General features: G+C 35.8%; 1 protein-coding gene across 48 annotated transcripts in view; it reads right to left on the reverse strand.

Annotated features, from left to right (window-relative positions):
* CNOT2 (CCR4-NOT transcription complex subunit 2) overlaps positions 1 to 27,889 on the reverse strand; it is a 121,073-nt gene that overhangs the window by 44,506 nt on the left and 48,678 nt on the right. For 15 of the 48 annotated variants that reach the window (XM_081589712.1, XM_081589690.1, XM_081589680.1 and 12 more), the window contains one exon: positions 6,115 to 6,172. The exons of 27 other annotated variants lie outside the window; for them this stretch is intronic. In XM_081589712.1, the coding sequence (XP_081445838.1) occupies positions 6,115 to 6,135 (21 nt within the window). In that variant the 5' untranslated portion in view covers positions 6,136 to 6,172. Of the gene's footprint in view, positions 1 to 6,114; positions 6,338 to 14,515; positions 14,589 to 14,701; positions 14,833 to 27,889 lie in introns of all 48 variants that reach the window. 6 more of the 48 variants (XM_081589694.1, XM_081589695.1, XM_081589696.1 and 3 more) reach the window with 3 other exon arrangements.

The raw sequence follows: 27,889 nt of genomic DNA on the forward strand, positions 1-27,889 counted from the left end.
TTCTTAGTTTAAGCTTCGGACTAGTTTTTTTTAGGCCCCTGACTGATCTCTCTTTACATTTCAGTGAACATGCTAAGGATTTACTATATGAATTATGCCAAAAATTGTGCTAATGAACACAAAAGCTGAGTAAACAGCTCCAAGTCTTGAACAAGCTTACATACAGTCTAGCTAGGAAAAACACCTGTAAACAAAAAATTGTTCTAAGAAAACCTGTATAGGTGCTTTGGGAACACAAATAAGGAAATATCTAACTTAAACTGAGGGAAACAGACTGAAAGATCTTATTATAAAGTAATATGTGAGCATATATTTAAATTTGTTAATTTTTTTTTAATTACAAAAAACACAAAGTGTGTGGGGTGGGTGATGCAGCAAACTCTGGCATCAGAGACAGCATGGATAAATGCTCGGAAATGAGAGAAAGTCCAAGAAACAAAAAACTTTTAATATAATCAACAAGGAGGATGCCTGGAAGGACAATGATAGGTGGTAAAGAAAAGTAGGTTAACTTCCATTGCCAGGTTAAGAGGGCAAGCATACAGACAGGAAAATCAGGTATAAAAATCTAGGTGAAGACTTCCCTCAACCAATATTTTACTATGATGTCACATTCATAACCACTACACTGAATCTGTTACTTTCTTACTCTCATATCTCTTTTTAATTTTCCTGTATCCTAAAGGATACAGACCAAGATTCCAGAGATCATGACCTTAACACACAATTTTGCTGTAGTAATTTTCTCAAAATTCAACACAAACCTTATGCCTCAGCTTGATTTGGTTCCTCTTTCCTTTCTGCCATTAATGGGTAGATATGTGGGTATCATCCACATATCTGAGGTTGTTGATGTTTCTCCCACCTATCTTGATTTCAGCTTGTAATTCATCCAGCCCAGCATTTCTCATGATGTGCTCAGCAAATAGGTTAAACAAACAGGGTGACAGCAGACAGCCCCGTTGTGTTCCTTTCTCAATCTTGAACCAATCATTTGTTCCATACAGGGTTCTAACTGTTGCTTCTTGATCTGCACACAGATTTCTCAGGAGATAGGTAAGGTGTGGTATTTCCATCTCTCTAAGAGCTTCCCACAGTTTGTCAGAATCCACACAAAGGCTCTAGCATAATTGATGAAACAGAGATAGATGTTTTTCTGAAATTCCCTTCCTTTCTCTATAATCCAGTGCATGTTGGCAAATTGATCTCTGGTTCCTCTTCCTTTTCTAAACCCAGCTTGGACATCTGTAAGTTCTTGGTTCGCATAATGCTGAAGCTTAGCATGCAAGATTTTAAGCATAGCTTTACTAGCATGGGAGACGAGTGCAACTGTCCAATGGTTAGCACATTCTTTGGTACTACTTTTCTCAGGGATTGGGATGAGGACTGACCTTTTCCAATCCTGTGGCCACTGCTGGGTCTTCCAGATTTGCTGGCATAATGAAAGAAAAAACCTTGATGGGATCATCCTTTAGGGACTGAATAGTTCTGCTGGAATTTCGTCACACCCACTAGTTTTACTAATAGCAATGCTTCTTAAGGCCCTCCAGAATGTCTGACTCTGGCTGACTAACCATTAAGATCTTTTTTATATACAGGTCTTCTGTGTATTCTTTCTGTCTCTTCTTGATCACTTCAGCATCTACTAGTTCTCTACCATTTTTATCCTTTACTGTGCCCATCTTTGGGTGGAATGCGCCCTTGATGTTTCCAATTTTCCTTAAGAGCTTTCTAGTCTTTCCCCTTTTGTTGTTTTCTTCTATTATTAAGCACTGTTCATTGACGAAGGCCCTCTTGTCTCTTCTGGCTGTTTTTTGGAACTCAGAGTTTAATTGGATGTACCTTTCCCTCTCTCCCTTGCTTTTTGCTTCTCTTTGTTCTTCCGCTATTTGTGAAGCCTCCTCAGATAACCACTTAGCCTTCTTGCTTTTCTTTTTCTTTGGGACGGTTCCACCTCTGGACCTCTGTATAAGATGATACCTCTGCTTAGAATGCTCTTTCTCCCATTCTCTGAAACTCTCACACCAAATCAGGACCCCTGGTTCACACAGTCACTGAAAATACTTTATCGTAACTATAATTACATAACTTTTATTGACCACTTACTATATGTCAGGAAATACATTCTAAATGCTTTAAAATGTATTTATATAATCTTCATAGTTTACTTAGTAGTAACTATGTAACATGTATGTAATCCTCACATATTCACTTATTTAGTCTTCATTTTTAGATGAGAAAACTGAGAACTGCAGAAGTTGGGTAATTTGCCCAAGGTCATGTATCTGATGCGTCCAAGGTTTTATATCTGATAAGTGCCAAAGAACGGCCATGAACCCATATAATTTGCTAGAGTCCCCCATTTTAACCATGATAGTACACTGACTCTCAGACATACAACTAATAATTTAATGTGTGTATTCTCCCAAAACTATAGCTGCATTATGGGAGAAGCAGTAAAGGGCAAAAGAGGGTAACGGACTTCCTTTGCAGTAAACAATGGTAAGTAGAGGGTGCCACATCAAATATGTGTGCAAGTCAAAAAGATCCCTTCAGCAGAAGAATGACAATGAACTGACTAGAGGTATGCGAAACAAAAGCTAGTCTCTATCAGACTGATCTCTTTAGAGAAAGAGACAATTTTAGAATAAAATTATGCTTAAGAGAACATTACTACACCAATTAAAAAGTAATTACTGTTTCATATTCCAAATTAATATTTTTACTTACTTTCAAAATATAATGAACATAATTCAATCATTCAAGGAATTAAAATGGTTATATAAAACTTTATATTTTTATTATAAGCTACTAAAATAGACACTGTAGCATTAAACAAGTAGAATACATTTACCAACTAGGTTAAAATAAGAACAAATACCTAATGGCAACATTTTCTTGGGGATTTCATTTCTAAAGAAGCTAGGAGTTTTACTGTTAACATGCTGATACTTGTGACCCATCACAAAATTAACTATTTGACAATATTAAAGTATGAAGACTTTTCTACAGCCAACAAATTTTCACCTTTAGCAACAGAGTCTGTACTCACCTTATATTATAAAGGACAAAGAGAGCCAAGTATAGGTAGTGGGTGTGAGTAACAAGAATGTTTTTTACTCCTGATTCCCTAATGGAGACTTTACTAATTCATTCTGATTGCTGAACACAGAATTTGATTTCTAGCCTATTTTGCCCTCCCAATTTCATATTCACTATCAGAAAACATTTCACACACATGCATATACACTGAAGTTCTTTGTTATCTATAAAGTAGGCAGAAAATTACTTTAAAAAAACACAGTCAATTGCAATTAACATTTATCTGCCTTTATCAAGATGTAGTAAACCAAACTGAAAACAATCACAAGAAGCTAAGATATCTGAAATCTAGTTATCTTCAATACTGGCCTTCAGGAAAAGTTGATAGGTCAAACCCATTAAGACACTGTCCAAATTCTACGAAACCAGAATACTGTGCACCTATATCAAATGTATACTACCACCTAGAAATATTTATAACCCAAGGAACTTCTGTTCTAGTGGTATTTTTTGGTAATAGGATTCTGAGCTACCAATCCTACTTCACAACTGTAATAAATAATACTAATTTTCATTCCTAGAAAACACTAAAAAAAATTGAAATGGGATTAACTAAAAGGAGAGAGAGGCACTAACATTGGAAAAAAAAAATCTAGCTTCTCAAAGAACAAAGAATTTAATATCTGGAAGTCCTTAGGAAAAAAACAAATGATCTTTCCTTCTATTAAAAAAAATAAACTACTCTCAAAGTCCTACTAGCTCTAGAACACTGTGGCTTGATACTATAATATAAATAAATGTATAATGAATAGTTTAATAATCTGCTTAGGATAGATCCAAGAAAAGTGAAGATTTAGATAAATTTTAAATTAATAATTTCTAAAACCATCAACTTAAATTGATATGGAAATAAATAAAAGCAATTCATTTCACAGTTTTAGTAAATGCAAAAGGCCTGATACTGATAAATGAGCAATAAAAGCCTTAATGAATTCTGAAAAGGCAGCACAGGAAACTCTGGCTGGAAACATGATTCAGCAGAAAACCAGAGACTTATATGAACATATCCACAATCATTATCTTGGAGAGTAGTTAAATATTCTGGCACAAGATTTTTTACAGGGGTTACAGGAACACTTTGTAAGAGGTGCCATCCCCCACAAAACAGGGTAGCTCACATTTCATAGAAAGACAGAGAGGGCATCAAGGGGAGATGAATACACATCACTCTTCCTAATCCAACACCTGTTACTGAAATCTGGTATCTGAAGCTGCCTGAGATGACATCTCATGTCTGGTATGTACACCATATCTTAAGATGTGCCCCTCCCCCAAACCTACAAATTCTGTAGACTATTACCAAAAAGTCTGTATAAATGCTCCTATTGGTCTGACTTTGATCTAGGGAGGTTATGTTGTGTATGCTTCAACTTGAAGAAAAACCGATTTTGTGGTTTTCCAAAATCTTAGTCGCTTGTATCAATATGCCTCATACAGATTCAAACTTTAACCATCAACATATAAGCTTTAAAAGATAATTGTATCATCCTAAAATCAAAACTCTCCAATTACTCAAAAAGTGCTAACCATTAAAAAAAAGCACACAATCATATATTATATTAACTAAAGAACCAACTATAACTGGTAATGCCTTACCAGCAATAAGATTTGAGAACTCACACAATATGGACTAAAATTAAAATAAGCATTATTTTATCCTTGAATACAACTGGAAGAACATATAACAGTAAGCCTGTTAAGTTCAGAATATAAAACAAATATGAAGGAAAGTTTTCAAATGAAGGTGGATATCTTAAACCAATGTTAAACATGGGATTGGATGTAGGGAGCTCTAATAAAGGGGAGAGGAAGGGAATTCAGAAGATACTGGACATATGGTCTGCTTTGCTGGGAGATAGGGATGTCTATAAGCCTCCTAGTAGATTTAAGAAACCCTGGAACTTGAGACATACTGTTGAGGATTCTGTATTTCAAGACCCTGCTCTGAGATGCGAAATGCCAAATACTTGGTGCCCCAACCTTTTTAAACCTGACACACTTGCTTTGAAGAAATGTTAGCAATCACAGGCCAAATTAATTTTATTTTTCCTGGGTATAATTTTGCACGTCTTAGCATGTGCAAAAGAATTTAGAAATCACGTAAATAAAAATCATGTGGTATAGATATGAGAGAACTAAAGAACAATTTTTGAAGGCTTTCTGAGAAGCAAAAGCCCAAAATGATAATCAAGTGCAGACCCAGGGCTATACTGCCACAGAACTATTTCTAAAAAGTATGCATTAAGAAAAAAACCTGCATTGTTAGATCATGATTTTAGATACAAGAAAGACAAGTAGAGAATGTCAAGAGTGTTGGCATTTTATACACACACACACACAAACACACAAAATTTGGTGGACTTGCTCACTCAAGTGTTGGCTAAATTTTGTTCTAAGTATTGTGCTGCTTCTATACTTATTTTTATTAACCTCAAACCTAGAGATGGGTAGAAAAGTTTCAGTCTTCCTGTCTAGATTTCAAGGAAAAAGATGTTTCAAGTTTCTATTCCTGCAAATTTTAAAAATATACAGCTACCTGACTAAAACTATGGGAAAGGGAAGGACAGCATGTCTTACAGCTACCAGAAGGAAACTAAAATTTGCCTTCTTCTGATACCAAGCTAAACATGGCAAAATTTTAACTCTGTGGATTTATGCTTTCCCTGACTTCTCTTAGCTTCTTTTCTGAAAACCAGTTTTTTGGTCCTGCAATACTTTGTGAGAATATGAAGTTTAAAACAATCTAACACCGTTCCTTTGCATTATAATATTTATGATTTATTCAGTTTAAGGTTTTCCCTCTTTCACATCCAATAAGAAAAAATTATTTCTTAGAACACATTAGGATTTTATTTAATAATTTATGAGGTAATTTCATGAAAAATAATTTATAAGAAGCATCGTATTTTTAAACTAACAAAATGACTCATTGGTAAAATGGCCCAACATCCACCCTTAAAATACTGATGACAGTACCATTTTTTCCCCCAGCCTTTCCCACCACATACTTACCTGTGCAACTTCTTTCAACATTTGCTACTCTGGGGATTGGAAAGCTCAGAGCTGGAGGCTGAAGTGAAGAAGGAAAGGTTGGAGGGTGAGCCATGGCACCAGCCCCACACTAGGAGCTCCCCTGAGATACTACAGCAGGGTTGACACCATAGCTCTGAAGTTCAAACTCCAGCAAACGATAAGAAAGGAGTCCAACCAGAACATGATAAACGATGGGATTCTTCTGCTCTTTGAAAAATAAGGAAATCATGCTATAAAGATCTGAATGTCCAGTTTCAACATTATGACTCCCTGTTCACATCTTCATTATTCCCCAACCCCAGATTCACCTCTCAGACTGATTCAAAGTGCTCATCAAAACAGAGGGTGGGAGGCGAAGTCCTACAAACTTGTACACAGAAAATGAGGATAGGGCTTACCTGGCCAGCATAAAAACATCCAAGACAATATGTTAAAATACTCTGCCTACCTGCCCCTTGAATACTTTCTTGCTCTCCTAAGCGTTCAACATTTAAGGCTCTCAAACACATTAACACCATCAACCAGCAATATGACAGCCGGGCTACTTAGATGTATTTAAATTCCTAAAAGTAGACTAGTGACCTTTTTAAAACCCAGGGATAACTTTTGGTATAAGGATATTCCTTGGAGGAATTTCCTGGCAGTCCAGTGTTTAAGGAGTCTGACTTCCACTGCCGGGGCCCCAGTTCTAGCTCTAGTTGTAGAACTAAGATTTTACAAGTAGTGCAGAGTGGCAAAAAAAAAATTCCTGGGAGGAAACTAAGTTCTTAAAAGTGTTCCACTCTGATAAAAGCAAATAAGGATCCCCCTTAACTAATATAACTCTAATCAAACGAGATGATAAAAAATTAGACTTTTAGAGAAATAAATCTAAATATAGGACTTAAATGTGACTTTTATGAGAATATGAATCCTCATTTTATAATATAGAAAGTAAACTATCAATTCAAAGGAAACTAGACTCTGATTATTATGACTAATAAAGCTAATAAAAGAAGATATTCATTTAAGTTATTTAAAGATAACATCTATTTAGTAACATAAATATTACTGAAGGTGGCAAATACTATAAAACCGTAAACCAGAAGGAAATGGCAAAACACTCCAGTATTTTTGCCTAGAGAACCCCATGGACAAAAGAGCCTGGGGGGGAGGGGAACCCAAAATTGTAAACTAAATTCACTGAAGTATCAGAATCCCAAATTATTTTATATGAAGCAATTAAAAATGAAAAGTATCCCTTTAACAAAGGAACACAGGACCTTTAAAATACTTCTTGCTTGCAATATAAATTAACTCAGTAAACATTATCCAGTAAACATCTACTATGTGCTAAATATTTACATTTATACCCTTATATACTTTATCCATTAGATGCTCAGAACAGAGAACATCATAAATCAAAGTGAGTAAAGAAGAAAACACATTTATAGTGCTCCTGTACTACTCTGGCCTCCAGGCCTTAGTGAACTTACCCTTCATTACCTCTAACCTCCCACCATTCCGCCACACTGCCCTGCTCCCCTTGATATTTCTCAAACTCAAGGGCATACTGCTGACTTCAGGCTTTTGTATTGGTATACTCCAGGAAAGCTTTCTTCTTAGGTAGCTACATGGCTTCGGCTCACTTTATTTCGGATACTGAGCCATCCTAGTGAGGACTTCACTGTCTACTCTATTTTAGATTATACTATCTCTTGCCCTAATCCCTTGGCACCCTTTACCCCTTTTCCTGTATGTGTCAACATATAACATACAATGCATTTTATCTATTTTGTTTAATGTCTTCCTATGCTCTAAAATATCACCTCCCTGAGAATAGAATTTATTTTATCTCTTTGTTCACTTCTGTCTCCGCAGAATCTGGAACAGTGCCTGGCACTGAATAGGCCAATACCATGCACGTGTCCTCTTACTCCACACATGCTGTTACCTGTGTTATTTGACAGGAATCCATCAATGCAGTGCTTACAGCACATGTGAAAATTTTATGAGGACAACAATTATTTTAAAAAGTAATGGAATTATGTCAAAAATTAATTTTTATATTTCTGACACATACGAATAAAATGGTTTTATGCCTTTTTCCACTGAAATTGACAACCACTTCCAAAATACCTAATAGACACCTTCAGTGGTTAGAATGCCATACCATGAGAAGTAAATAAAAATTTCAGCATTTAAAATTATTTTTCTATTTCTTAAACTTTTTCTCAAGTTAGATTATCTTCTTAAAAAAAGTTGCTTCATGAGTATTTCAGATTTATCAGTTTAATATGATGAGACACATCTCTTTTCTAAAAAAAAAATAAAAAATAAAATTCCCCTAGAAGAATTATACTACTCAGAGCCACTGGGTTGCACTGTAGTCCATGGGAATATATACTCCCTAAAGTTAGCTGAACCATTTACTGCTAGAACAGTCTAACACAGTGGGCCTGGTACAAATATGCACTAACATGTACTGAGTGTTTACTAAATGGTAAGTACTGCTCAAAGCACTTTATACGTATTACCTCATTTAATCATAACAAAACCTCTATAAGATGTACTCTTACCTCAAATTGAGGCACAGAAGGATAGGGTCTACATACTCTCATCAGACTGAAAATATTTCTCTATCACAGTTATTATGAATACCCAGTTCTTGCAACTCAAATAAGACATGAAAGGCTTATTTTCCAGAAAAACCCAAGTGGATAGACTCCGAATTTTAGAAGCTAGCCAAAGTATAGGTAAGGGCGAGGCACTGGCTTAAAAATTGAGAGATGAAGTAAAGACCCACATTCTGAACTGTGGGATCCTCAGCTTTCTTTCCTTAACTTGCTTACAGAACACTGTCAGATGTAAGAATCACCCCATCCACTGCACCTTGATACTACCTGTGGAAAAACTGAATTGCTACAGAGAAACAAATGCCACACACTAACAAAGTGAGGTCCTTCCCAATGAAAAGGTTAACTCAACTACATGTTAACACACTGTCCACAAACATCGTAATCACTTCACTTTTTTAGAAATAATTTTAGACTCACAAAAGAGCTCTAAAAGTAGGACAGAGTTCCCATATGCCCCATTTTCCTCCAGAGGTAACATCTTGTTAGGACAAGTATCAAAACTACTATTAGCTATTAACTAACAACTTCACACAGATTTCACCAGTTTCCCACTAATGTCCTTTTTCTGTACCAGGGTAGACATTATATTTAGTTTTATGCTTCCTTAGTCTTCTGCAACCTCGGACTTTACGTCAGTCTTTCACAACACTGATGTCTTCAGTCATACCAGTGTAGCTACAGTACAGAATGTCCTGCAACTTGAGTAGGTCTGATGTTTTGTCATGACTAGATTGACGTCATGCATTTTTAAAGTCACGTTACCACAAATGTGACATGTCCTCAAACGCACCATATATGATGGATATACTCCAATACATGCATGCATGTGATGATAAAATGTCTTATTACAAGTGATACTAACCTTGATCTTGGTTAAAATGGTGTATCTGCCAGTTTTCTCCATTGTAACTCACTATTTTCCTTTTTAAAACAGTAAATATCTGAAAAAAGTACTTTTAGAGCATGCAAATATCTGTCCTTAAATTTTTGGCTAACTAATTTGAGCATTCATCCATGGATATTACCTACAGCACCTATTACTATGATGGTTTAATGATGATTTTCTATTTTCTTCATTTCTTTTACACTGTATTTGTTCATCAAAATGTTTCTGTAAGTAGACAAATCACCTTTTAAAGATCTCATTCTCAAACATGAATAAAAGTGTCAAAGATACAACCTAACTGACCCAAAGTGATATAGACAGAAAGTGAAAAATAATGTCTTAAAACCAAGAGTCTTTTAATCTATAACAATACATTCTTTCAGTTTCATTATACTACTCTTATCCCAGTAGAAAAGAGCACTTTTAAAATTTCATATGCCCCCAACAGTCTCTATCAGTACTTCCAGCCCTAAATAAGAAAAATCTTTTCTTTTTCCTAAGAAAAAAAAAATCTTCCTATTTTCATTACTATACATGATTATACACATTTACTGTAATACCTTTAATCTACTGAGGTAGGTTAAACAATGAAGAGATAATGTAATATTCTATGTGACAAAATAAGGAATACTAATTAGTAAAATTATTACCTCAGTTGAGAAGATAAATGGTCATTGTATTTACAAGTCTATTGGGCTTCCCTGGTGGCTCAGTGGTGAAGAATTCACCTGCCAATGCAGGAGATGCAAGAGACTTGAGTTTGATCCCTGGGTCAGGAAGATCTCCTGAAGTAGAAAATGGCAACCACTCCAGTATTCTTGCCTGGAAAATTCCACGGACAGAAGAGTCTGACAGGCTATGGTCCATGGAATTGCAAACAGTCAGACAAGACTGTGAGACTAAGGACAACAACAATATTTATAAGGCTACTAGATTCCAGGGAATCTTAAGGGAGGGAACTGACGGGGAAATCGTTCAATTTTTAGATTTAGGTAAAATAGAATTGCAGCTCTGATGACTCCATATATGAATTGGAAGTTATTTACTGACTTGTACGGTTTGATGTTTCTTCACAAATGACGCTAAGTGCTGAGAACAAGCCTGGTATTTCTTTGGATTGCATTTCACATAGTGTCTTACACAATAAAAAGTATTCAAGCCTTGACTGAACACTAACTTAAAAGCTTATTTTCTCAGTCTCAAGAATGATTTTTCATCCATCTTCTCAACCAAAATAAAAATTTTTAAAAGATGCAACCTTTTAAGATTTAGTAGGACTTCTACTTCCAACCAAGATGGAAGAGTAGGGCTCCCCTTCCTCCCATGTCACCTGAGACAACTTTTAAAATGGCTTTTAAAAAATGGGTAAAATATATTTACCAATGGTTTTCAGACACAGGACATAAAGTGGTACAAAACAAGAACCCCTAAAAGAAGAGAAAGAACTGATATGACCCCTACAACTGATCCTGCTTATTGAATGGGGGAGTTTCCAAGTTATAATACCAAGTTGCAATACAAGGAGAGGGAGTCGTGGTGAAGGCCAGAAATTTCTGTGAAATGAGGAAGTGTAGCTGAGAAGGCAGCTAGAGCACCAAGTAAGAGAGAGGGGCAAAGAGAAATTAGAGAAATCTGGAAAGGGTTCCTCTTTGGTCGTCTGTGCATATGCATGTATGCAGAGGCTGGGAAAAGAGAGAGCACAAATAATTTCTAGGCTCACATAACTGTTCCCTAAGCCAAAATAGAAAAGCATAATTCACAGGGTATCAGATAGAGTACTCAGAAGAGTACAGTCTCAATATTTGGGAAAAATTAACCCTAGACTAGAAGTCCTTTGTAACAAAACTTACAATTAAAAGGGGGGTGGGGAAGGGAGAGAGGAAGAATGTCTCAAAGGGCTCAAAAAGCTTCTAAGTAACTAAGAAAGCTCAAGAATACTAACAGAAATACAAAAAAAAATTAAAAATGTATAGCACTGAACAGATTAAAATTCTAAGAACTGGCATCCAAGCAGAAGTTTCCTGGCTATGCAAAGAAATAATAAAATACATAATGGGGAACCATGGAGAAGGAAATGGCAACCCACTCCAGTATTCTTGCCTAGAGAATCCTGTGGACAGAGGAGCCTGGTGGGCTGCTGTCCATAGGGTCACACAGAGTCAGACACGACTGAAGTGACTTAGCATGCATGCAATGGGGAACCAACAAGAGAATGGACCCAGAAATGGTACAGGTAACAGAATTAACAATGACATTATAGAGCTGTTATGTTTTGTATATAAAGGGAAGAATAGCTGGCATGATGAAGAAAAGACTGGTGAACTTTTAAAAACACAGATATAAAACACCATCCTAAATACATGGAGAAAAAAAAACATTTTAAAAACTGAACAGAGCAACAGTAAGTTGTGGGACTTCAAGTGATTTAATATATGTATAATTGGAGTCCCCAAGGTTGAACAGGAACAGAGTAAATATATACAAAAATAGAATAAAAATCTCAACTGATTCACTTTGCTATACACCTGAAACTAACACAACACTGAAAGTCAATTGTACTCCAATAAAAATTCTTAATAAAAATCCCAAATTTGATTCAAAGACTTATAAATTCACAAATTTAGAAGGTTCAATGAATCTCAAGCATGAGACATGAAAACTATACCAAGATATATCATAGTTAAATGTGCAAAACCAATGACCAAAAAAATGTTAATAGTAGCAAGAGAAAAAGTTACAGTGTGCAAAGAGAGCCAAAGATAAAACAACAGCAGGTTTTTTGCAGAAATGGTCTAAATTAGAAAACAGTGGAGCAAAATCTACAAAGCATTAAAACAAAAATCTGTCAACTTTGAATTCCACATCCAGCAAAAATTTTATCAAAAATAAAAGTGAAATAAAAATTTTTTCAGATAAACAAAACCTAAAAGAATTTATCACCATCAGAAATGTATTACAAAGTCTATCCATTGGGACAGACTTTGACTTTTTTAGGTCAACGTCTATCCCAATGGAGTTTTTCTATAGATTTACATTGCTGGAAAATCCTTATAGTATAAATATGTGGTTTGTTTTACTGATTTGTAGGAAAGAATTATAAGACGAGATGCTACTAAAAGTATGAAAGATGCGGTAGTCAAATTTTTTTATCTTAGATATTGGAATATCCCAAAGGTCTACCCTATGATAGGATGTGATTAGGGTGAATATGACTTGAATTTATACTTAGAGGGCATGGGAAATTAATAACCAGGTCGATCTATCGATTCTGACCCTAAAAGTTGCCCTAAAGTAAACTGCTTAAGAGTCCCTTGCACAGCAAGGAGATCAAAGCAGTCAATCCTAACGGAAATCAGCCCTGAATATTCACTGGAAGGACTGATGCTGAAGCTCCAATACTCTGGCCACCTGATGCAAAGAGCTGGCTCACTGGAAAAGACCCTGATTCTGAGAAAGACTGACGACAGGAGGAGATGGGGGCAACAGAGGATGAGATGGCTGGATGGTCATCACTGACTCAATGGACATGAGTTTGAGCAAACTGCAGGAGACAGTGAAGGACAGGAAAGCCTGGCATGTTCATGGGGTCACAAACAGCAGGATACACTCAGTGACTGAACAACAAACTGTTTGAAGAAATTAGATCATAAAGATTATAGGTAGGGAATTTTTGAAGTCATCAGTATGTTAATATTCAACTGGAGATCAAAGAAGCTCAACTGAAAGAACTGTGAACTAACATGACAACTGTGGGTTAGGTGAACATTCTTTTAAAATGCAAACTTTCAAGGAACTAAGGTAAGATGAAAGGCAGTAGAAGGAATCACAACATGCAAAATTCCTAAAAACAAAAGTTTAATGACTTTAATTTTGCCTGTGTTACACAAAACTTAAAAAGCTTTAAAAATTTTTTAAGTCCTTCAATTAGAAGGAAAATAATACTAGAAAGAAGTGAAGGAAAAAGAATAGAAAAGGAGTCAAGGAAGGAGGCAAGCAAGGGAAGGAACTGGAAGGAAAAGGAGAGGGCAGAAAAAAAAAAGGGAGAAGGAATGGAAAGAGAAAGAACACGATGAAAATGGATCAACAAACTGGTAATAATAAGAAGCAGAAGTAACGCTAACCCCTTCCCACCAAATTACAGTAAACCATGAGAATATGTCATAGAAATTGAAACAAGAATTGTTTCTCTTAAGAAGTGAAATTTCCACTGAGACCTAGAGAATGGTAAAGAAATATGCTTCTGGCAGTAGAGCAGACTATTTAAAAAAAAAAAAATGCTCCCCTCAAAACCAACTAAAAATGCTCCACAAAATACTCAGCCAACAACAAGTATTTATTAAGCATATACCAAGCATTATTCTCAGGTAGGAATACAGTGTAAAGAAAATATTAGTGAAAACTAAAACAGAGATTACATTCTGATTTTTAAGTGAACTTTGAATGTGGAAGATGGGGAAGAGGGAAATTCAGCACCCTAAAACAAAATGCTTACATTTCCAAAAAGGAATTCCCTCAAGGTAGAAAGCTATTAAAAGACTTCTCATAAATCAGGCAACTTAAAACCCCTTAGTGAAGAATGCATCAAAAATTCTTGATGGTCCTAAATCTGATGCTGGTAGAAACAGGTAAAGGAAATCTCTTCTGAGAATCTATAGCCAAAGCAGCCCAAATTCACATTACCTGTGTGGACTACAATTTCAAACCAACATTTTATCGTGAATTGGGCCTGGATCTGGTAGTGCCTTAGGCACTGACAGAAGCAAATGCAAATCCTCTTAGGAAAAATGTTTTTTCACCCATTCCTCAAAGAAATCCCACAGATTTTTAAGGAACATAAAATGGTAACTTACATACAAATACAAAGAATCAAGGTTACCATAAGTGAGAACCAGCAGAAACAAGAAACATTAGCGTGTTCTGTGTCAACTTTCAACTGCTGGAGTCAAAATCTAAACAAAAGAAAAAATAATGGTAAAAATGTTAATAATGATGATAAATACGCAGGTACAAAAGATATGGACAAGATTAACAAACTTGGTCTCATGGAAACAGAGCAATATACCTGCCAACTGGTCAATATGCATTTTGTTCAAGTGTATCAGTTCAGTTCAGTTGCTCAGTCGTGTCCAGCTCTTTGCGACCCCATGAATCGTAGCATGCCAGGCCTCCATGTCCATCACCAACTCCCGGAATCTACCCAAACACATGTCCGTAGAGTCAGTGATGCCATCCAGCCATCTCATGCTCTGTCGTCCCCTTCTCCTCCTGCCCCCAATCCTTCCCAACATTAGGGTCTTTTCCAATGAGTCAACCCTTCGCATGAGGTGGCCAAAGTATCGGAGTTTCAGCTTCAGCTTCAGTCCTTCCAATGAACACCCAGGACTGATCTCCTTTAGGATGGACTGGTTGGATATCCTTGCAGTCCTAGGGACTCTCAAGAGTCTTCTCCAACACCACAGTTCAAAAGCATCAATTCTTCGGCACTCAGCTTTCTCTATAGTCCAACTCTCACATCCATGCATGACCACTGGAAAAACCATAGCCTTGACTAGATGGACCTTTGTTGGCAAAGTAATGTCTCTGCTTTTAAATATGCTAGCTAGGTTGGTCATAACTTGCCTTCCAAGGAGTAAGCGTCTTTTAATTTCATGGCTGCAATCACCATCTGCAGTGATTTTGGAGCCCCGATAAATAAAAGTCTGACACCGTTTCCACTGTTTCCCCATCTATTTGCCATGAAGTGATGGGACCAGATGCCATGATCTTAGTTTTCTGAATGTTAAGCTTTGAGCCAACTTTTTCACTCTCCTCTTTCACCTTCATCAAGAGGCTCTTTAGTTCTTCTTCACTTTCTGCCATAAGGGTGGTGTCATCTGCATATCTGAGGTTATTGATATTTCTCCCGGCAATCTTGATTCCAGCTTGTGCTTCTTCAAGCCCAGCGTTTCTCATGATGTACTCTGCATAGAAGTTAAATAAGCAGGGTGACAATATACAGCCTTGACGTACTCCTTTTCCTATTTGGAACCAGTCTGTTGTTCCATGTCCAGTTCTAACTGTTGCTTCCTGACCTGCATACAGGTTTCTCAAGAGACAGGTCAGGTGGTCTGGTATTCCCATCTCTTTTAGAATTTTCCACAGTTTATTGTGATCCACACAGTCAAAGGCTTTGGCATAGTCAATAAAGCAGAAATACATGTTTTTCTGGAACTCTCTTGCTTTTTCAATGATCCAGCGGATGTTGGCAATTTGATCTCTGGTTCTAGTATACAAATAATTGATATTATACTGAACACATTCTCTAGCTACAGTGGAATACATGAGAAATCAGCAATAGGAAGATAATAAGAAAAATCTTGTAAGTTTGGAAAATTAAAAACACTTAAGATTAAAGAACAGTAAAACAAGCCCTAAAAGAATAAAAATAAATAACTTAGGAAAGAGCATAAACTGATGAATATAAAACAAAAAATAAATTTAAAAAACAGGTAAATGAAGCTAGAAGTTGATTACAAAGTTACAAACCCCTAGTAAGGGTGACAAATTAAGAGGAAAAGGCACACAATAAAAAATCTTAAGGATAAAAAAGGTGTTAAAGAGAAAAAATTTAAATAAGAAGGTAGCATTATGAGTAATTTCTTAATCCTAATAAAGCATATCTACAAAAAAAAAATCCTGCACCAAATAACTTACTTACTGACAACTTAAAGCTTGTAAGACAAGTAACAAGAGAAAAGATTTCTACTGTTAACACTTCTATTCAATATTGTATCAGAAATATAAGTGAGTTCTGAAAAGATATCTAAGTCATAAAAAATACAAAGTATCAAAAATGTAACCTACAGATGATATATTTATTTACACGAAAACCCCCCAAAGAACCTACAGATAAATGATAAGAATAAAATTTCAGTAACATTAATGTTTACAATAATCAAGTTTAAAAGTCAAATGTATGTAAATATAACAGTAACATCTATAAAACATAATTCGAAAATATAATTTACCAAAAAAACAACAAAAAATACTTATGTATAACCCTGACTAAAGATTTATAAGTCCGTTGCTTAAAAAAATTCTTTTAAGAGAAATAAAAATTTACTGAGAGAAAATATAGAAGACCTCAGTGTATGAATTCAGAGAGGAAGAGTATCATAAATATATCAATTTTGCCCCAAATAAAAATGAAGGTAATAAAATTCCACTTGTAAACACAACACTTTTCTTTTTAATTCTAAATCTGTCATTAAACAAAGGCTAAGAAAATTAAGACAATAATAAAAACCAAAGTGGAGAGACAGACACGAAGATCTGATGCAAAGCTATAGTAAGTAGTTAAGAAAATGGGATACTGGTGCATGCAGAGACAAACACATCAAAGGAACCAAATAAAGATATAAGACACAGATCCATGAATATAATCAAACTGATTTATAGCAAAGCACTGCTGATTAGGAGGAAGGCAGAACAAAATCACTACATGATGTTAATATAACTGATTATCTTTATGCTAACAAAAGGAATTTGGTCTCCTCACACCATATACCAAAAAAAAATCAATCTCAGAAGAATATGGAAGACAAAACTAAAAATCTTTAAAAAGATATGACAATATCTTCATTTACTTAATTTCAATAAGGAAATATGTCCCCAACACAATCTCAATAAATTTGAAAATTTTTAAATTTGACTTTGTTAAACGTTAGATCAATATAAACACTGTTGATGGGACTCAAAAGTTGGTATAAGTACACCTAAACATATTGCTAGAAGATCTTTTGTGAATCTAATTTTCATAAAATTCAAGACTATGACATGGTTCAGAAAACTTCTCTAACTTCCTAAAGCTCCTTCTATTTTTATGCAGTCTCTAAAAGTACAATGGCATGTCTTGTAAGATTTTCTTTTACCTCCCTCTCCCACTCTGTTCCCCTCTCCCACTTTTATATCGTCCTTCTCTTTCCACTGTCTCTGTTGCCCCTATGCTGCTCAATTTTGGTTCCACTCCCAGAAACTTCTCAATGGGTCCTGGAAGCTAGCATTAGCAGTTAAGTCTTGAGAGTTCAGAGCTGGGCAACTCAAGTCACTGCAGGCCTCAGAACAGGTCCTTTACACTGATCTAATCAAGCAGGCAAAAATTCCCCAATATCAAAAGGCCTAATTACACTTACACTTTCAAACGGGTTGTTCACCACTTTTGAGGTGCTGCTATACTGAGGTCCAGACATCCCAATGCTTCTCTCTACTTTCTTATGCATAAAAACTGATAAATTTAAGTCTTTGCTAATCTTTCATCTGCTTGTATTTTGAGGTTCATGGAGATACTTCATTTCTAGTTTTTGTTACAGATGTTTTCATGTGTATTGATTTTCTATCTAGTTGTTCTATTTTTATGTGGGAATTCAGAAAGATAAAAAGCAAAAAACTTTAAGTTTCACCCTCAGTGTAATCACCCTAGAACCTAAGTGAGGTTTGAGACTATATTTTATTTATATATTTTTTATTTTAATTGGAGGCTAATTACTTTACAATATTGTGGTGGTTTCTGACATACATTCACATGAATTAGCCATGGGTATACATGTGTTCCCCATCCTGACCCTCCCTCCCACCTCCCCATTCCATCCCTCAGGGTCATCCCAGTGCACCAGCCCTGAGCACCCTGCCTCATGCATCGAACCTGGACTGGTAATCTATTTCACATATGATAATACACGTTTCAATGCTATTCTCTCAAATCATCCCACCCTCACCTTCTCCCACAGAGTCCAACAGTCTGTTCTTTACATCTGTGTCTCCTTTGCTGTCTCACATATACGGTCATCGTTACCATCTTTCTAAATTCCATATATATGCGTTAATAAACTATATTGGTGTTTTTCTTTCTGACTTACTTCGGATCCAGTTTCATCCACCTCATTAGAACTGACTCAAATGTATTCTGTTTAATAGCTGAGTAAGATTCCATTGTGTATATGTACCACAGCTTCCTTATCCATTCATCTGCCAATGGACATCTAGGTTGCTTCCATGTCCTGGCTATTGTAAACAGTGCTGCGATGAACATTGGGGTACACGTGTCTCTTTCAATTCTGGTTTCCTCGGTGTGTATGCCCAGCAGTGGGATTGCTGGGTCGTACGGCAGTTCTATTTCCAGTTTTTTAAGGGATCTCCACACTGTTATCCATAGTGGCTGTACTAGTTTGCATTCCCACCAACAGTGTAAGAGGGTTCCCTTTTCTCCACACCCTCTCCAGCATTTATTGTTTGTAGACTTTTAGATAGCAGCCATTCTGACCGGCGTGAGATGGTACATCATTGTGGTTTTGATTTGCATTTCTCTGATATTGAGTGATGTTGAGCATCTTTTCATGTGTTTGTTAGCCATCTGTATGTCTTCTTTAAAGAACTGTCTGTTTAGTTCTTTGGCCCATTTTTTGATTGGGTCACTTATTTTTCTGGAATTGAGCTGCAGGAGTTGCTTGTATATTTTTGAGATTAATTCTTTGTCCGTTGCTTCGTTTGCTATTACTTTCTCCCATTCTGAAGGCTGTCTTTTCACCTTGCTTATAGTTTCCTTCGTTGTGCAAAAACTTTTAAGTTTAATTGGTGCCATTTGTTTATTTTTGCTTTTATTTCCATTACTCTGGGAGGTGAGTCATAGAGAATACTGCTATGATTTATGTCAGAGAGTGTTTTGCCTATGTTTTCCTCTAGGAGTTTTATAGTTTCTGGTCTTACATTTAGATCTTTAATCCATTTTGAGTTTATTTTTGTGTATGGTGTTAGAAAGTGTTCTAGTTTCATTCTTTTACAAGTGGTTGACCAGTTTTCCCACCACCACTTGTTAAAGACACTGTCTTTTCTCCACTGTATATTCTTGCCTCCTTTGTCAAAGATAAGGTGTCCACAGGTGTGTGGACTTATCTCTGGGCTTTCTATTTTGTTCCATTAATCTATGTTTCTGTCTTTGTGCCAGTACCATACTGTATTGATGACTGTTGCTTTGTAGTATAGCCTGAAGTCAGGCAGGTTGATTCTTTCAGTTCCATTCTTTTTTCTCAAGATGGCTTTGGCTACTCGAGGTTTTTCTGTTAATTCCATACAAACTGTGAAATTATTTGTTCTAATTCTCTGAAAAATACCATTGGTACCTTGATAGGGATTGCACTGAATCTATAGATTGCTTTGGGTAGTATACTCATTTTCACTATACTGATTCTTCTGATCCATGAACATGGTACACTTCTCCATCTATTTGTGTCATCTTTGATTTCTTTCATCAGTGTTTTATAGTTTTCTATATACAGGTCTTTTGTTTCTTTAGATAGATTTATTCCTAAGTATTTTATTCTTTTCATTGCAATCGTGAATGGAATTGTTTCCTTAATTTCTCTTTCTGTTTTCTCATTGTTAGTGTATAGGAATGCAAGGGATTTCTGTGTTATATCCTGCAACTTTACTGTATTCATTGATTAGCTCTAGTAATTTTCTGGTGGAGTCTTGAGGGTTTCCTGTGTAGAGGATCGGGAGAAGGCAATGGCACCCCACTCCAGTACTCTTGCCTGGAATATCCCATGGACAGAGGAGCCTGGTAGGCTACAGTCCGTGGGGTCGCTAAGAGTCGGACATGACTGAGCGACTTCACTTTCACTTTTCCCTTTCATGCACTGGAGAAGGAAATGGCAACCCACTCCAGTATTCTTGCCTGGAGAATCCTAGGGACGGCAGAGCCTGGTGGGCTGCCATCTATGGGGTCGCACAGAGTCAGGCACGACTAAAGCAACTTAGCAGCAGCAGCAGCAGCATGTAGAAGATCATGTCATCTGCAAACAATGAGCTTTACTTCTTCTTTTCCAATCTGGATTCCTTTTATTTCTTTTTCTGCTCTGACTGCTGTGGCCAAAACTTCCAAAACTATTTTGCATAGTAGTGGTGAGAGTGCACATCCTTGTCTTGTTCCTGACTTTAGGGGAAATGCTTTCAATTTTTCACCACTGCGGATAATGTTTGCTGTGGGTTTATCATATATGGCTTTTATTATGTTGAGGTATGTTCCTTCTATGCCTGCTTTCTGGAGGATTTTTTATCATAAATGGATGTTGAATTTTGTCAAAGACTTTCTCTGCATCTATTGAGATAATCATGTGGTTTTTATCTTTTAATTTGTTAATGTGGTGTATCACATTGATTGATTTGTGGATATTAAAGAATCCTTGCAGCCCTGGGATAAAGCCCACTTGGTCATGATGTATGATCTTTTTAATATGTTGTTGCATTCTGTTTGCTAACATTTTGTTAAGGATTTTTGCATCTATGTTCATCAGTGATATTGGCCTGTATTTTTCTTTTTTTGTGGGATCTTTGTCTGGTTTTGGTATTAGGGTGATGGTGGCCTCACAGAATGAGTTTGGAAGTTTACCTTCCTCTGCAATTTTCTGGAAGAGTCTGAATAGGATAGGTGTTAGCTTTTCTTTAAACTTTTGGTAGAATTCAGCTGTGAAGCCATCTTGTCCTGGGCTTTTGTTTGTTGGAAGATTTCTGATTACAGTTTCAATTTCTCTGCTTGTGATAGGTCCGTTAAGATTTTCTATTTCTTCCTGTTTCAGTTTTGGAAAGTTATATTTTTCTAAGAATTTGTCCATTTCTTCCAAGTTCTCCATTTTATTGACATATAGTTGCTGATACTAGTCTCTTATGATCCTTTGTATTTCTGTGTTGTCTGTTGTGATTTCTCCATTTTCATTTCTAATTTTGTTGATTTGAATCTTCTCCCTTTGTTTCTTGATGAGTCTGGCTAATAATTTGTCTATTTTATTTATCTTCTCAAAGAACCAGCTTTTAGCTTTGCTGATTTTTGCTATGGTCTCTTTTGTTTCTTTTGCATTTATTTCTGCTCTAATTTTTGTGATTTCTTTCCTTCTACTAACCCTGGGGTTGTTCATTTCTTCCCTTTCTAGTTGCTTTAGGTATAGAGTTATTTACTTGATTTCTCACCTGTTTCTTGAGATAGGCTTGTATTGCTATAAACCTTCCCCTTAGCACTGCTTTTACTGAATCCCATAGGTTTTGGGTTGTTGTGTTTTCATTTTCATTCGTTTCTATGCACATTTTGATTTGTCTTTTGATTTCTTCTGTGATTTGTTGGTTATTCAGAAGTGTGTTGTTTAGCTTCCATATGTTTGTATTTTTAACAGTTTTTTTCCTGTAGTTGACGTCTAATCTTACCACATTGTGATCAGAAAAGATGCTTGAGATGATTTCAATTTCTTTGAATTTACCAAGGCTAGATTTATGGCCCAGGATGTGATCTATCCTGGGGAAGGTTCAGTGTGCACTTGAGAAAAAGGGGAAATTCATTGTTTTCAGGTGAAATGTCCTATAGATTTCACTTAGGTCTAACTGGTCCACTGTATAATTTAACGTTTGTGTTTCCTTGCTAATTTTTTGTTTAGTTTATCTATCCATAGGTGTGAGTGGGATATTAAAGTCTCCCACTATTTTTGTGTTGCTGTTAATTTCTTCTTTCATATTTGTTAGCATTTGCCTTACATATTGCAGTGCTCCTATGCTGGGTGCATATGTATTTATAATTGTTTTATCTTCTTCTTGGATTGATCCTTTGATCATTATGTAGTGTCTTCCTTTGTCTCTTTTCATGGCTTTTATTTCAAAGTCTATTTTATCTGATGAGTATGCTATTCCTGCTTTCTTTTGGTCTGCGTTTGCGTGAAATATCTTTTTCCAGCCCTTCACTTTCAGTCTGTATGTGTCCCTAGGTTTGAGGTGGATCTGTTGTAGACAGCATATATAGGGGTCTTGATTTTGTATCCATTCAGCCAGTCTTTGTTTTTTGGTTCAGGCATTCAACCCATTTACATTTAAGGTAATTATTGATAAGTATGATCTCGTTGCCATTTACTTTGTTGTTTTGGGTTCCAGTTTATACACCTTTTCTGTGTTTCCTGTCTAGAGAAGATCCTTTAGCATTTGTTGGAGAGCTGGTTTGGTGGTGCTGTAGTCTCTGAGCTTTTGCTTGTCTGTAAAGCTTTTGATTTCTCCTTCATATTTGAATGAGATCCTTGCTGGTTACAGTAATCTGGGTTGTAGGTTTTTCTCTTTCATCACTTTAAGTATGTCTTGCCATTCCCTTCTTGACTGAGAGTTTCTATTGAAAGATCAGCTGTTATCCTTATGGGGATCCCCTTGTGGGTTATTTGTTGTTTTTCCCTTGCTGCTTTTAATATTTGTTCTTTGTGTTTGATCTTCATTAATTTGATTAATATGTGTCATGGGGTGTTTCGCCTTCGGTTTATACTGTTTGGGACTCTCTGGGTTTCTTGGACTTGGGTGGCTATTTCCTTCCCCATTTTGGGGAAGTTTTCAACTATTATCTCAACTATTTTCTCATGGCCTTCCTTTTTGTCTTCTTCTTCTGGGACTCCTATGATTCGAATGTTGGGGCGTTTAACATGGTCCCAGAGGTCTCTGAGGTTGTCCTCATTTCTTTTAATTCTTTTTTCTTTTCTCCTCTCTGCTTCATTTATTTCCATCATTCTATCTTCCACCTCACTTATCCTATCTTCTGCCTCAGTTATTCTACTGTTGGTCCCCGCCAGAGTGCTTTTGATTCATTATTGATTAACTCTTTTTTATTTCTTCTAGGTCCTTGTTAAACTTTTCATGTATCTCCTCAATCCTTGCTGAGACTATATTTTAACAAGTAACTTTGCACCATCGTTTTCTTAGGTCAGTCTCCCAAAGCAAAATGAGACCTAATCAAGCTTATAAGCTTTTACATAGCAAAGGAAACCATAAACAAAACAAAAAGACAACCTAGAGGCTGGGAGAAAATATTTGCAAATGATGCAACTGACAAGGGCTTAATTTCCAAAATACACAAACAGCTCATACAATTCAACAACAAAACAATCCAATCAAAAAATGGGCAAAAGAACTAGACAGACATTTCTCCAAAGAAGACATACAGATGGACAATAGGCACATGAAAAGATGCTCAACATCACTAATTATCACAATAAGGTACTTTCTCACTCTAGTCAGAATGGCAATCGTTAAAAAGTCTACAAATAAATGATAGGGATTCCCTGGTGGCTCAGTGGTAAAGAATCTGCCTGCCAATGCAGGAGACATAGGTTCAATCCTTGATTTGGAAAGATCCCACATGTGGTGAAACAACTAAGCCCGTGAGCCACAACTATTGAGCCCACATGTTGCAATTACTGAAGCCTACGGGCCTTAGAACCCGTGCTCCACAACAAGAGAAGCCACCACAATGAGAAGCCCGCCACTACAACTAGAGAGTAGCCCCCATTTGCTGCAGCCTAGCCTAAGACCTAAGAAAAACCGTCCAGCAACAAAGACCTAGCACACCCATAAATGAATAAAAATATATGTGTGTGTGTGTGTGTGTGTGTATATATATATATATATATATATATATATATATAAAAGAGTCTGCAAACTCTAAAAACAAAAATAATCAATGCTGAAGAGGGTGCAGAGAACAGGGAACCAACCCTCTCACACTGTTGGTGAAAATATAAACTGGTGTACTCACTATGGAAAACACTACAGAGGTTCCTCAAAAAACTAAAACTAGAGTTACCATATGATCCTACTGCTGGGCACATACCCAGACAAAACTGCAATTCAAATAGATACATGCACCCCCATGTTCACAGCAGCACTATTTACAACGGCCAAGACATGGAAACATCTGCCCATCAACAGATAAATGGATAAAATGGGGTACATATACATAAAAGAATACTACTCAGCCATAAAAAAAGAATGAAATAATGCCATTTGCAGCAACATGGACGCAACTAGAGATTATCATACTAAATAAATCAGAAAGAAAAGACAAACACTACAAGGTATTTCTTGTATATGGAATATAAAATATGACACAAATGAACCTATCTATGAAACAGAATCACAGATACGAGAACAGACTGGTGGTTGCCAAGTGGGGGTGGTTAGGGAGGGATGGAAGGGAAGGTTGGAATTGGTAGATGTAAGCTTTTATACACAGAATGGATAAAGAATAAGATCCTACTGTATAGCACAGAGAACTATATTCACTATCCTATGATATGCTAATGCTATGCTAAGTCGCTTCAGTCGTGTCCGACTCTGTGCGACCCCATAGATGGCAGCTCACCAGGCTCCGCCGTCCCTAGGATTCTCCAGGCAAGAACACTGGAGTGGGTTGCCATTTCCTTCTCCAATCCTATGATAAACCATGGTTAAAAAGAATATTTTAAAAAAGAATGTATATATGTAAAACTGAATCACTTTGTTGTTCAGCAATAATTAACACAACATTGTAAATCAACCATATTTATATTTCATTTAAAAAAGGTAACTGCTTCTATATTTTCTCTGATTGACAGAAATATCTACTTTAATGTTTTAACTTGCCATTTAATCATGAACACATTTCATATTCATGACTGGGGCAAATTATGTAAATGTAAAATATATTTCTGAAAGAGAACACAATTATTTCATATGCAAAAGCCTAGAACTAAGTTCCCAACAGAGCACCACAGTGAACACACAGGGATGCTGCCAGGTATTTTAAATCTTCTTGGGAAACAAGGCAGAATCTGTCAGATACCATATGAACTATGTAAGTGGTTAGACCTAGTTATTTAATTTAATGAAACTTTTAACATTTCTGTTGGCCAGGGGGCACTGTGAAAAAATTACTAAGGTACCATAGGTGCCATAAAACCACGTATCTTGGCTGATTCATGTCAATATAAGGCAAAACCCACTACAATATGGTAAAGTAATTAGCCCCCAACTAAAACAAATAAATTTAAAAAAAAATTAAAAATAGAACTACCCTATAAAAAAATAAATAAATAAATTTAAAGTGTTTGACTTGGAAAAAAAAAAAACCACATATCTTAATGAAACTTGGTTTTTGGAAAGCAAATTTCACCTCATTTGATGATTTCATAAGATGAGTTAAAGAGTATCAGAATATACACATTCAAAGAAAGAGCAACACTGTTAGCATCATGTAATAAGCCAACCAATGAGGAACTTGGGAATTCATTTAATTTGATGTCTTTGGTTGGCCAGAGGAAGAAGGGGAGCCATAAATGACAAATAAATGTCAAAAATTTAAACAAATAATTAGGCCATGGAGTCAAAATAACTTTTGTGGCTGTTAATATGATCATGAAATGAGCAGAAGCATTGCATTTTAAATGCAACTTTGAAAGCAATCTCATTTTAGCAGGAATTATGTAACTGCAAATGAAGAGAACTTAACAGTCATGCAATTTGAGGTTTTTTTACTCCCCTTCCTTCATCTGTGGCTACAGCCATTCGTTTCCAAGATTTTCAAGAGCAATGAACTGTGAACCAGTTCACTGGCTTCAGGTATTTTATTTATTTTTGAATGAATTCCTTCCTCAGCTCACTCTTGCTCACCTCAACCCAATGCCAAAGAGCAACAATGACTGAAACCTTCATCCTTCTGCTCTATGTACTATATCTATTCTGACAATTCTTCACTAAATATATTCATTTTTCAAAAATTCTTTTTCATTTTAAGTGTTCTTAATGTTATGTATCTGTAACATTAACATATCAGATTCTAAAATGCTTTGATGCTAGTGCTGTTTTCAATCATATAAGAAGTTATCAAGAAAAGGTTATAAGCTACTAGATGGCTCTAAGACACTATCCGTTCTAAGATGCATCCTGATAGCAGAAAGACAAAAATTTCCAATACTGTGTTATAACTTACAATAAAAGGAATGGAGTACATCACTGCTTATTTACATTACATTTTCACTGCAGTAAATAAAAAGAAAAAAATTAATTTGTATTCAGTATTGTACAATACTCTTGTATACTGAATGGAAGCTCACCTACTACATGCATTTGTATGTGCACCATCAATTGTTAAATAATTAGGTAACTTGTGTTTTAAATGCTTTCCTTATGCAGAATTGTCAGATATCTGAAATGCTGATCTGAACTGTCAGATAGGTGTTGAGTGTTTTCACAACATCTGGGAAATTGTTTACTGTTTGAGGTTGGCTGGAAATTTATTACCTTTTTTCTATTCAAAATAACAGAATATAGGGTACCACTTCCTAAAAAACTGACACATAATAAAGATACACCTGTATACTGAACTATGTATGTAACAAAAATATAAAAACAAAAAGAAGGAAACAAAATTCAAACTAGTAAGTACTTACAGGGAAGGAGGCAAGTTGAAGGGTGGGGCATGGAAACATCTACATTAGGTACAATATGCAAGCCGCCAAAATATGTATATTTGTCAAAAACAATAACAAATCATATTTGCACCTATATAATTACTAGAAAAAAAATACACACTAAATTGTTAAGAGTAAAATTACAAACTTTTACATTCTATAGCTCTGTAATTAAAAAATAATAATAAAACGTAAATAAAATATTTAATGGAAGGGGGAAAGAGGAGGCAGCAATACAATCACTGCCATTGTTTGTTCTGACATGATATATTTCAGAATGTTAATGTGGTATTTTAGATTATGAGGTTACTCTTAAGGGACATATAGACTGGGATGCATTAGATCTAGTTTATACATAATATACATTGAACTAACAAACATATGACATGATCAGTAAGCTCAAATTAAAAAAAAGTAATATCCTAAAAATATTGGATATATATATGCAGCACTTCCCTCAGCACACTGCAATTTCTGTAACCTCCTTCTTTAACTTTATTACAACAATATGTCTAAATCATGCTAAACCAGTACCAAAATATCAATAAATATGGCTCCAGTTTTCAAGAAGCTTAACATACAGAAACACTGTCCAATACAACTTTCTACAATAATGGAAACGTTCTATATCTGCACTGTTCAATATGGTGGCCATTAATAGCATGCAACTATTGAGCATTTGCAACATGGCTGACATGACTAAGAATTTAAATTATTTTATTTACTTGAGTTTAAATACCACTTATGCGGCTAGTACCTATGGTATTGGGCAGCATGGGGCTACAGCAAGACAAGGAAAAAATAAACAGAACTTCAGTTTGACACGGTACACCCTAAACTAGAAATAGGTACAAAGGTTATGAAAGCAAGGGAAAGGAATGCTGAAGGCCATCACTTTGAATGGCTTCTGAAAGTACTGATGGAAGAAAAGGAATCACACAAAGAGGAACCCAAACAAGTAAAGGCATACATGTAAA

The sequence above is a fragment of the Giraffa tippelskirchi genome, chromosome 4 (genome assembly GCF_054371585.1).
Source record: "Giraffa tippelskirchi isolate mGirTip1 chromosome 4, T2T-mGirTip1v1.2.pri, whole genome shotgun sequence".
Lineage (NCBI taxonomy): Eukaryota > Metazoa > Chordata > Mammalia > Artiodactyla > Giraffidae > Giraffa > Giraffa tippelskirchi.